General features: G+C 38.5%; 2 protein-coding genes across 2 annotated transcripts in view; both read left to right on the forward strand.

The window, feature by feature from the left end:
* The window catches only part of LOC109052204 (potassium channel subfamily T member 2-like), a 68,719-nt gene extending 61,922 nt beyond the window's left edge, over positions 1-6,797 (forward strand). The window contains exons 22-30 of the mRNA XM_042719837.1: positions 142-213; positions 1,496-1,630; positions 1,707-1,818; positions 1,916-2,017; positions 2,897-2,980; positions 3,085-3,213; positions 3,297-3,642; positions 4,487-4,571; positions 4,767-6,797. Coding sequence (XP_042575771.1) covers positions 142-213; positions 1,496-1,630; positions 1,707-1,818; positions 1,916-2,017; positions 2,897-2,980; positions 3,085-3,213; positions 3,297-3,642; positions 4,487-4,571; positions 4,767-4,884 — 1,183 coding nt within the window. The 3' untranslated portion in view covers positions 4,885-6,797. The remainder of the gene's footprint in view (positions 1-141; positions 214-1,495; positions 1,631-1,706; positions 1,819-1,915; positions 2,018-2,896; positions 2,981-3,084; positions 3,214-3,296; positions 3,643-4,486; positions 4,572-4,766) is intronic.
* Positions 6,798-7,911: 1,114 nt separating this feature from the next.
* LOC122136875 lies at positions 7,912-11,878 on the forward strand. Its single transcript, XM_042721466.1, is given in 6 exon segments — positions 7,912-8,520; positions 8,599-8,657; positions 8,798-8,925; positions 9,176-9,394; positions 9,513-9,617; positions 11,738-11,878. Coding segments are annotated over 6 exon segments (678 nt in total). The 5' UTR covers positions 7,912-8,377; the 3' UTR covers positions 11,762-11,878.
* Positions 11,879-12,132: the final 254 nt, after the last annotated feature.

A 12,132-nucleotide genomic window follows, 5' to 3' on the forward strand; every position in this document is an offset into this window, starting at 1 on the left:
GTGGTGTGATTTTTATAGACATTGGGTCAGTTTCTTAAAATACTTGGAAAGAGACAGCTGAGACCTTGCTAATTCATTTTGCATGCTTTTGCTAAGGCATCACCTCAGATTCTCAATGTCTCATTCTGTGCCGTTTGCTAGACCTGAGGCAGACTTCCTGGAGGCCATCTGCTGGTTTCCTATGGTTTTCTACACAGTGGGCTCCATTGACAAGTAAGAGAAGCTTTGCTTGAAGCTTGTAAAAAGGTGTTCACATGTATGTATAATGCAACATTTAGTTTTGGTAACTGAGTTTGAGTGCTGATAAACAGTTCAAAAGCACTGGGAGATTTTTTTTGTTTGTACCACTTCATTTTCTTTCTTTGTTCCAGACAGACGGTCAGTCGGTACATTAGTGAGGGTTTTTTTCAGTGACACGTTCTGTAGGTTACATCAGTAACCATCAGTAGGTGGTGACAAGTGTCTTTGAGTGAGTCATTAAATCATTCATTCAGCCAATTGGTTCAAACACACTGATTCATTCAGAAACAAAACTAGTGACTGGCTGCTCACATACCCTCTGAGTAGGTAACCCTTGTGACTTTTTAAAAAGTATGTGCTATGTAGTATGAATGTGTGTATTGTGAATGTAATCTGGAAATGCTAGTTAAAGGGATAGCTCACCCAAAAATGAAAATTGCCATGATTTACTCACCCACAAGCCTGTTACAGATGATGAAGTTTTAAATATGGATATTTTTCTTACACTAGCACATCAGTTCACTTCAGAATGCCTTTATTAACCCCTGGAGCCATGTGGAGCACTTAAGATGGTCCTGCGCTAGCTGGTTATGAGCTCAAGCTGGTCATGTGCTGGTCGTAATCAACTAGCTCCTGCTTAAGACCAGCTCATAACCAGCTCAGGACTAGTTTAAACTGGCTTATAACCATTTCATGACCAGCTTAAACCAGCTCATGACCAACTAAGGACCAGCTAAAAGCTCAAAACATACCTAACCATCATATGCTGTTTTTTTTTCAACAGGATGGGCAAGCTTATGTTGCAATATTGGATTGAATGATCAGAAAAAGCCCCTAAAAACACCCATCCGTAGACTCTCCCCTCAAAGAATTTAGGAAAGTAGTCGAAAATGGTCAAAATTGAACATAAGAGACAGATTAAAACAGCAAGTGTAAAGGGGAATGTGTCTTCCTCGTCTACTTGTGAGCCGATCAAGCAAAATGCATTTTAATACCAAGTGTAAACAGGGCCTTAAGAAAAAGTATTAATGAGCAAGGGTTAAGGAAAGGTATGCATTTGGAAACCCGTTTGAAAACAGTCATTATTTCCTACCTCTAGGAATACCTTCACAAAGTATCTTTACAGGCATGAAGTATTATCAAAAAATTCATTTTTGTTCATTAGTTCAGTGGTGGTTTCAGTTCTGTTTACTGTAGTTTAAATGTCTCTGTTTGTGACATTTTACTGATCCCTCGACACTGTGTGTGTGTGCAGTTTGGACAGTCTTCTGCGTTGTGGTGTGACGTTTGCTGACACCATGGTTGTGGTGGACAAAGAAAGCTCCATGATCGCTGAGGAGGATTACATGGCTGATGCCAAGACCATTGTTAATGTTCAGACGCTCTTCAGGTAGGTCCTTCCACATGTACGTCTTCAGCTTGAAACATCTGGGGACTTGACACTCTCTCCTCACTGTTTCTCAAAGGCTTTTTCCAGCTCTCAGTATCATAACTGAACTCACCCACCCGGCCAACATGCGCTTCATGCAGTTCAAAGTGAAAGACCACTATTCTCTAGCTCTCTCCAAGCTGGAAAAGGTGCGAGACGAATACAGTACAGTATAAAACACATTTATGTTTTCTAAACAGTCTAATATAACTTGATATCTCATCTTTTGCTCCATTTGTGCTGTAGAAAGAGAGAGAGGGAGGCTCTAACCTGGTGTTCATGTTCAGACTACCGTTTGCAGCTGGGAAGGTGTTTAGTGTCAGTATGTTAGACACTCTGCTGTATCAGGTAACTCGAATGCAGGTGATCCACACATGACTAAACTACAGGCTTTTTTTTTTTTTTCTGTCATTCATTATGTAAATACATAATGAAATTCATATAATTCTATAGACCATATGCTTTCACACATACTTTGTCTCTGGCCAAATACAAAGATAAATGTGATGTGTGGGAAACCATTTCAGAAATTGCCATACTGAGTGACTGTGATTCATGCTTTATTAATTGTTTATCTTTGTATTTTACATTATTCACTGCTACAATTAATATACAAACACATTTCTGCTTCAAAAAAAAGAATTCTTGTCAAATTACAGTGTCATAGAATGAGTTAAGCTGATTTTTCACTATCGACAAGAAATTAAAGTATGGAAGTCATTAATTTCCATTGGAAAGTAGTACAGAAGCTGCACAGAATTCCAATCAAATACATACTATGTGCATTTTTCAGATTTCAAATTTAATCATAACTCTGAACACAATGTCTTACCAATTTACCAATATTTCTGAACAATATTTATTATATATAGTCTATATACACATACATTATTACAAATACTCCTGTGTGCTGCTTTTCCAATGAATGAGTTAAAAAGTCTTGCAGTTCTGTCTCAAACTCATGAGTCAGTGGGTTTGTATCAATCTGGAGAGATGCTTCCTCAAATCATTAAGGAAATATAATCATGAAATTTAATTAAGTTCCTTATCATTCTCATCATTTATACTCAACAAAAGCTACTGAACACTGTTCCTCAGATAACTTAATAATCTATTTAATATGGAGTCTACCCTGGCCCTCTAGAGTCTACTGAAACATTCACAGAATGACTGAAATACTTGCAGAGTCATTAGTGTCTGATTTCATCTTTTGTGTGTGTGTTGCAGTCCTTTGTGAAGGACTACATGATCTCCATCACTAGACTGCTGCTAGGTCTCGACTCCATGCCTGGATCTGGCTTCCTGTGTGCTGTGAGTGCACTCACTCAATCCATATGCCCATAATGATAACGGTCATAATGAAATTGATGACATTGATGATAATGATGATGATATTGCCCTGATGTTCCTTCTAGATGAAGATCACAGAGGAGGATTTGTGGATTCGCACTTACGGCCGTCTCTACCAGAAGCTGTGCTCGTCGACAGGAGACATTCCCATCGGCATCTACCGCACTGAAGCGCATAAACTGCCCATCTCAGAGGTACCTGCTTGTGTATCTTTCTATCATTTCTTGTTATTAATGCGTTTCAGTGGAGGAATGAGCCCACCGTGTGGTTGTTACAGTCTCAGGTGTCTATCACGGTGGAGGACTACGAGGATACGCGTGAACCCCGCGAGCCTCTGCTCTGCCGCTCCGGTCTTCACCGTAACTCCACGTCGTCCGAGCCTCCCTCCTCCTCATCATCACAGGCCATGGACCACCCGCTCCTGAGGAGGAAGAGCATGCAGTGGGCGCGGCGGTTGAGTCGTAAAGGTGGGCGGGGCTCCAGCGGGGCCAAGGGAGTGGGGAGCGCCGCCGAGCGCATCAGCCAGCAGAGACTCAACCTGTTCCGCCGATCCGAGAGACAGGAGCTCAACGCTTTGGTCCGCACACGCATGAAGCACCTGGGGCTCTCGCCATCTGGATTTAGTGAGTGTGCACACCGCTGGGTGATATACTGTAGCTAAAAATATAATTGCATATCAAATATCTATGTAAATTAATCAGCATTATAGCTGAAAAGATTCGATGTCTAATGAAAGTTGTAAAAATTCAACAATTTCTTTTATAGAAATTATTGCTTTCATTCTGTGAGGATGCATTAAATTGATCAAATGTGACAGTAAAGACATTTAGAGTCTTACAGATGATTTAAAGACACATGGTAGCAATAAAAGCAATAAAATCCTGAGAAAAGGGATTGATTTCCACAAAAAAATATTAAGCAGCACAACTGTTTTCAGTTCATTAAGAAATGTTTCATAAGGAGTAAATCAGTATATTGGAATGATTTCTGAAAGATCATGTGACACTGAATACTTTGGAGTAATGATGCTGAAATACAGCTTTGCATCACAGGAATAAATTAAATTTTTTAAATATATTCAAATAGAAAAATGTTATTTTGAATTGTAATGATATTTCATAATATTACTGTATGTTTGATCAAATAAATGCAGTCTTGGTGAGCATAAGAGACTTTACAACATTAAAACAAACTTTTAAACAGTAGTGTACATGTAGCAGTATAAAAGTAAAGAAAAAAACAATATAACAATAATTATTATTATAAAATATATTACATTGATGATAATGATAATAATAATCATAATGTTCTCTGGATACACCAAGGAACCTGATACTTCCTTCAGGTCAATTTGCAAAATGAATCATTCAAACATTTCGCTGTCTATTCTGATTCTGTATGTTTATAGCTGTTCTCTTGTGTGTAGACTGTAATTTATAGTCTTTTGTCCTGCTCTTCTCATGTCAGATGGGATGACGGACCAAGGCAACAGACTGTCTTATATTCTTATCAACCCTTCACCCGACACACGCCTGGAGCTCCATGATGTCGTGTGAGTATGATGACATCACAAGATAGCATTTTAAGGCCGTTTTTGCCTAATTAAAAATGATTGTTTTATTCAATATTTGTGCATGCTACGTATTTTGATGCTTGTTAGAGTATTGTATTCTGTTCCGGAAACACTCATGTGGCTGTTTGTGCAACAAATCTGGACTGAGCACAGTGAATGTGGTCATTCCTGCAGGTATCTGATCAGACCAGACCTTCTGTCACCAGTGCCTAACCAGGCCGGCGGTCGCAAGCCCAGCGCAGGGCCAGCGGAGGGACACAGATATGACACACAGGACAGCACTCATCTATAAACACAATCACCACAGGCCACCAGCAGCACGAAAAGATGGGGACATACTTATACATATGTGTGTGTGTGTGTGTGTGTGTGTGTGTGTACGGTTGAGAGAGAGAGAGGAATACCTGTGCAGATGGGACTGTGAGCTAATATACACTGTAAAAAGTGATCTAGCTTTTATTTGCCTTTAATCAGCTTTCATGTTAAATAGTCAATACAACTGAAACTGTTGAGAGATCACAATTTTTTAAGCTTTCATTGAATCAACTAATGGATGCTTTTCAAGAGCCAAAATTAGAAGAAAATAAAATATATATATATATGTTTTGCATAAACAAAATGAAGCCTTTTAGGACCGTTTTGAATTGTGATACTATTTTCATGACAATTAAATACATTTGTTTCGTTTTGGAATAAAAGTCATAGCTCGTTTTACATGCTAAAAAATTACTTATTTTCCATTAAAAATATTCCATTAATATATGGTAATAGTAATTGTCACGATCATAATGGTCCTAAAAGTAGGCTTCATTCTTTATAATTGTTCTCTTAAGAACATGGTTCAAATAAATAAAAACAATATTGCCATGCCTGCTTATTATAAGCACTTTTGGAATCTTTTTTTTTTATCAGTCATATGTTTCAGCCTCATGCTTTGCCCCAGTAGCACAATAAAGTGTTATGACTTCTAATATAACTTGTAAAATCCTTACCAAACTACGTTAACTTAACTTTAAGTAAGTATGATTCTGTAAATAACAGGAGGTAGAATGTTTAACTTAAAGGTTTATCTAATGTGTCTAGAATGATCCTATCAAATGTAAAAGATAAAAGCTGTCAGTGTATAAAACAAAAGAGTCTGTACAAACCAAGAGTGATTTTTCAAGATGAAAATGCCATCTTTAAGGCACAGGTCATCCATAATTCTAGTTCTTTTAACAGATTCTTCACCACAATTTGTGTTTCTGCAGGTCAAGGAATGCTCATGGCTTTGATTCCCAGGGAAAAACACACATAATGATAATAGTTTACTTTAGATACACAGTAAGATTAAAATGTATGATTGACATTCCAGACAAAGCAACTGGGTAACAAACAGGGAACATTAAAACTATTAAGTTTTAAAATACTCACAACGAACAATATCTGTTGAATCTTTTAAATGACTGCATAAAGTCAAAGTTTTTAAATCAAATTAACAATTACCAATTGTAACAATTAAAAATTCATTAAATTAATAATAAATCTCCAAAGAAAACACCAGATTCATTTTAAATCACATTAATGCAAATGGATTCCAAACTTTTGTATATTTAAGCAACAAATCACTTTTTACAGTGCAATCTAATCCTTATTTTCTTACTAAAGGACTTTCCAACGCATGGACCTTTGGAAAAACTCATTTACATTTGATTTATGTGTCAAATTATTTTTGATGCCAGACAGCCGAGGCCACGTAAGTGCATTTATGATGTACCTTGTATTAGTCTCTGTGCATGTGAATGTATGTTGAATAGCCAGCACTGCCGATCTTAACTTGGACCGCCAAAGGAACACGCTGCCAAATGCCCGTGGACGGAGTTTGATCTCTGTTGCTCTGTGTCATGTAAATTCAAATGTAAATTCAATGTCTTGTCAGCTGCTCTGAGGACCCTGGGATTCGTCAAGCCGTATCAGAAAGGCAGCGCTTGTACGTTTTGTGAATGTTTTCTACCGTTCAACTGTCTCTGGACTTGCATATTGCTTTGCAAGCTGCCAAAAAGGATCTTATTAAATGGCCATTGAACCAAATGAATGATCCGCAATCTTTCTCATTCTTTTACCAAGACATCTGTTGGTTATTCTCAGAGGAGGTTTTAGGAACAATCCTTCTGTGTCTTCAGTGACATTTTGAAGTCATCGTCTTTAAAGAAAATGTCATTCTTTTCTCTGTTTGATGTTTGCTTTGATAAGATCATCTGTTCAGCTTTGGGTTTGTGGGTTTATTTGTTTTATTCCCCCATCTATTGAGATGTTTCTGCCTCATTTTCAGTATAATATCCTGTTGCTGGCATGCATGCTAAAAAACATGCATGTATGGACCAAGGATTTGTTCGTCCTGCCATGAAGTACAGGAGTGAGTGAGAATGTATCGTCCTGCAGCTCTGTGATGACAATGCACTTCTGCCTTGATTCAGTGCCATTCAAACACACGAGCATAATAAAATCAACCAAACCGATGACTTGTCTCTCGTGCTTCTATGTGTGAATTCACCGAAAGGCTGCCAAGCACGTCAAGCAAAGCATCTCACCCACGCACACTTTTCCAAAAATTTGTTTTTTCAGACCATGACCCCTTTTTTAAATGTAAATACTGTATGCGGCCTACACATTAACAGGGATATTTTTAGAATTGAATCTGACCAGCTCACACACTTTTCTCTTTAACTGATGTGAACTCATATTTTGGTTAACAGAGAGAATTACTCACTATAATTAAACTGCAAACAGCACTCCAACACGAGTTCCATTATTCTCACAGATGTCCTGTTTCAGTGGTGAATGACAGTTTTAAATAAAAGTCATGTTTTGATGTGTTGCAGTTACAGTTCTACAGGGGAAAAGGTTGCTTTAGGACACGTGTCAAACACGTGTCAAAATTTCCAGGGGAAATGGCTATCAAAATCGCTCTAAACTCACATTCTGAGGGTCCCACTTTGGTCGAAATTGCGTTCCGGGGACGTGGGGGATTAGAAATATAATAAAAATAGATAGGGTCCCAATAAACAACAGATGATGAATAAGGCAGAAAGAGGTGAAGAATCAAGTTTTGTTTAAAAAGCCATGGCAGGCCTCAGATGGACTGTGCTTGAACAAAATCAGTCAAGTTCCAAGAAAGAGGCCATTTCTTAATCACTGGAAGAATTAGAGGAAACCATGATTCTGCCAAATGTTGCCAAGTACAAACACCTAAAAGCTCTACAATAGAATTATTGCAATGCTCTTCTTACTGGGGTTTCCATATCCACACTAAACAAATTGTTTACCATGTGTACAAAATTAAGATCCTGACTGGGACTAGGACTAGTAGTCTTTGCACTGGCTCCCGGTTAAGCAGCTTGGGCATTTTGCAAAAGGGTAATAGGGTAGGCTATTAGACATTGAATGTTAAAAAAAAAAAAAAAAAAAAGCTGTTGAAAATTTCCAGTTCCACTACTTGGGAGTTGTGCAAATATTTTTTTTTGAAACAACAATGTATTGCATATGAGGGTTTTCTATTTAAGTTTTCACAGAGACTTTATTTGAATAAACAACCACTATATCCCCACCAGGTGTACTATTGTTGCAATAACAAGCAGTCATTATAGTATTCTTGATTCACCATCTGATCATATCATTTATAATTTTCTCTGTCATATGTGCTGCATGAGTACAATACCCCAGTGCAGTATGGGCGTGGAGTTAACTTGAGTTGTATAAAAAACAAAGGTGGGGCAGATTAGGTGCCAGAAGCTGACTAGCACAACATGGCAGCAACGAAAGCAGGCAAAATCTTGATCACTGAAGCCAAACGGGGCTTGGGCTTAGAAATGATTAAGCAACTCTCTGAGAACTCTTGTCCCAATCAGCATATTTTTGCTGCCTGTCGTGACCCAGATGTGCCAAATTCTGAGTCTAAGTCTAACACAAATAGTGAAAAAAGGGAGATATTATAATGTGCCTTGTATAATTATGCATTTAATCTTCTAAAGGCATTGAGAGAACTGGCGAGAAAGCATCCAAGTGTTATAACTATCATACGTCTTGGTAAATGTGCACTTGGTACATTTAAAATTTTCTTGAAAATGCGAGAGAATTTGAGAATTTCAAAGAGAGTTTTCAGTGGTTTTTTGGTATCATTTCATTGCTTGATACTTTAGCACTAATGTTTGTTCTGTTACTTTTAGATGCTGATGATCCATCCAGTGTCAAAGACTTTGCCAAGAAAGTGGGATCTCTACTGGGAAACAATGGTTTGAACCAGCTTGTGAATAATGCTGACAGAAAAAGAAAGCTGATAGAAATAGAAAGCATTGTTAAGAGTTTTAAAGCAACAAATTGTAATTTGCCGGTATGGCCTGCAGGCTAGGGGCTTTCAATATTGTGTCACCAGGACACAGGTTATGAAGATGGTTGAAACAAGCTTTATTTGATCACCCTGACTGGACTAGTTTGGCCAGGCTGTGAGACCAGCTAGTCCCAAACACACTGCTGCATCATTACTAAAGTCAGCTGCTACATACAGTACATACAGTTCTACAATAGTAAAATGATTTGCCAGACAGACAGATGGAGTATGTGTTAAAATTACTTAAATAATTATTTATCTTTCTTTTATGTAGGAGTACCTACCGTATCTACAAATGGCAGCAAAAGCGAGCGGGACACCAGGAATGTCCTCTAATAAAGCAGCTGTCATGAAAATCTTCTCTGTGGTGGGATCCATCAGCACAATGCCTTCCATATATGAGCAATTCCCAACGTTGCCATATGGCGCGAGCAAGGTACGCCAATGTAATTCTAAGGCAATAGGTAAACCCTAACTCAATTCAGTGCATGTCTAAACAGTATTGATGGCACAATGAGATGATGTACACCTCAAACCTTATGTTTACCTATCAGGCAGGTTGTAACATGCTGACTGTGTTAGCTGCTGAAGAGTTTAAGGCGGATGAGATCCTCTGCATGGCCCTTCACCCAGGATGGGTGAAAACTGAACTGGGTGGAGTCAAGTCAAGTCAAGTCACCTTTATTTATATAGCGCTTTAAACAAAAAAGATTGCGTCAAAGCAACTGAACAACATTAATTAGAAAAACAGTGTGTCAATAATGCAAAATGACAGTTAAAGGCAGTTCATCATTGAATTCAGTGATGTCATCATCTCAGTTCAGTTCAAATAGTATCTGTGAAATAATTTGCAATCAAGTCAACAATATCGCTGTAAATGAAGTGTCCCCAACTAAGCAAGCCAGAGGCGACAGCTGCAAGGAACCAAAACTCCATCGGTGACAGAATGGAGAAAAACCTTGGGAGAAACCAGGCTCAGTCGGGGGTCCAGTTCTCCTCTGACCAGACGAAACCAGCAGTTCAATTCCAGGCTGCAGCAAAGTCAGATTGCGCAAAAGAATCATCAGTTTCCTGTGGTCTTGTCCCGGTGGTCGTCTGAGACAAGGTCTTTACAGGGGATCTGTCTCTGGGGCTCTTCTATTTGTCCTGGTCTCCACTGTCTTTCAGGGCTGTAGAGGTCCTTTCTAGGTGCTGATCCACCATCTGGGCTGGATACGTACTGGATCCGGGTGACTGCAGTGACCCTCTGACTTGGATACAGACTGGATCTGGTGGCTACGGTGACCTCGGAATAAGAGAGAAACAGACTAATATTAGCATAGATGCCATTCTTCTAATGATGTAGCAAGTACATCAGGTGTTTTGGGAAGTGTTCCCGGTTCCGGTTTACCTAATTAATGCAGCCTAAAAATCCTTTAACGGATTTGGATATTATAAGCGTATTAGTGTGTTATGTTAATTAAACTATAATTAACATAACACACTATAATTAAACTGCAAACAGCACTCCAACACGAGTTCCATTATTCTCACAGATGTCCTGTTTCAGTGGTGAATGACAGTTTTAAATAAAAGTCATGTTCTGATGTGTTGCAGTTACAGTTCTACAGGGGAAAAGGTTGCTTTAGGACACGTGTCAAACACGTGTCAAAATTTCCAGGGGAAATGGCTATCAAAATCGCTCTAAACTCACATTCTGAGGGTCCCACTTTGGTCGAAATTGCGTGTAAGCCAGGTTAAAGAGGTTATTCCAGAGTTTAGGCACTAAATAGGAAAAGGATCTGCCACCCGTAGTTTATTTTGATATTCTAGGTATTATCAAATTGCCTGAGTTTTGAGAACGCAGCGGACGTGGAGGATTATAATGTAATAAGAGCTTGTTCAAATACTGAGGTGCTAAACCTTTCAGGGCTTCAAGTAATAAGCAAGATTTTATAATCTATACGATGTTTGAAAGGGAGCCAGTGCAGTGTTGACAGGACCCGGCCAATATGCTCGTACTTCCTGGTTCTAGTAAGAACTCTAGCTGCTGCATTTTGGACTAACTGGAGTTTGTTTACTAAGCGTGCAGAACAACCACCCAATAGAGCATTACAATAATCTAACTTTGAGGTCATAAACGCATGGATTAACATTTCTGCATTAGACATTGCATAGGCCGTAATTTAGATATATTTTTGAGATGGAAAAATGCAGTTTTACAAATGCTAAAAACGTGGCTTTCTAAGGAAAGATTGCTATCAAATAGCACACCTAGGTTCCTAACTGATGACGAAGAATTGACAAAGCAGCCATCAAGTCTTAGACAGCGTTCTAGGTTATTACATGCAGAGCTTTTAGGTCCTATAATTAACACCTCTGTTTTTTCCGAATTTAGCAGTAAGAAATTACTCGTCATCCAGTTTTTTATATCTACTATGCATTCCGTTAGTTTTTCAAATTGGTATGTTTCGCCGGGCCGCAAAGAAATATAGAGCTGAGTATCAACAGCATAACAGTGAAAGCTAACACTGTGTTTTCTGATGATATCTCCCAAGGGTAACATGTAAAGCGTGAAGAGGAACGGCCCTAGTACTGAGCCTTGAGGTACTCCATACTGCACTTGTGATCAATATGATACCTCTTCATTTACTGCTACTAATTGATGGTGGTCATATTAGTACGATTTAAACCATGCTAATGCATTTCCATTAATGCCAACAAAGTGTTCTAGTCTATGCAAAAGAATTGTGTGGTCAATAGTGTCGAACGCAGCACTAAGATCCAATAGCACCAATAGAGAGATGCAACCATGATCATATGATAAGAGCAGGTCATTTGTAACTCTAAGGAGAGCAGTCTCAGTACTATGATACGGTCTAAATCCTGACTGGAAATCCTCACAGATACCATTTTTCTCTAAGAAGGAATATAATTGTGAGGATACTACCTTTTCTAGTATCTTGGACAGAAAAGGGAGATTTGAGATCGGTCTATAATTAACTAGTTCTTTGGGGTCAAGTTGTGTTTTTTTGATGACAGGCTTAATAATTTGGAGATGACGTGAGTGTTGATTTCTTAACTCACACTTTGTTGCACCATGTGCTTTTGATTTCCACCATTTTTAAAACATATTTCTTTCATTGTCAAACACACTTTTTTAGACCACATCTTTAAGTGTTTCTTTCTTAAGTT

The sequence above is a fragment of the Cyprinus carpio genome, chromosome B3, assembly GCF_018340385.1.
Source record: "Cyprinus carpio isolate SPL01 chromosome B3, ASM1834038v1, whole genome shotgun sequence".
Taxonomy (NCBI): Eukaryota; Metazoa; Chordata; class Actinopteri; order Cypriniformes; family Cyprinidae; genus Cyprinus; species Cyprinus carpio.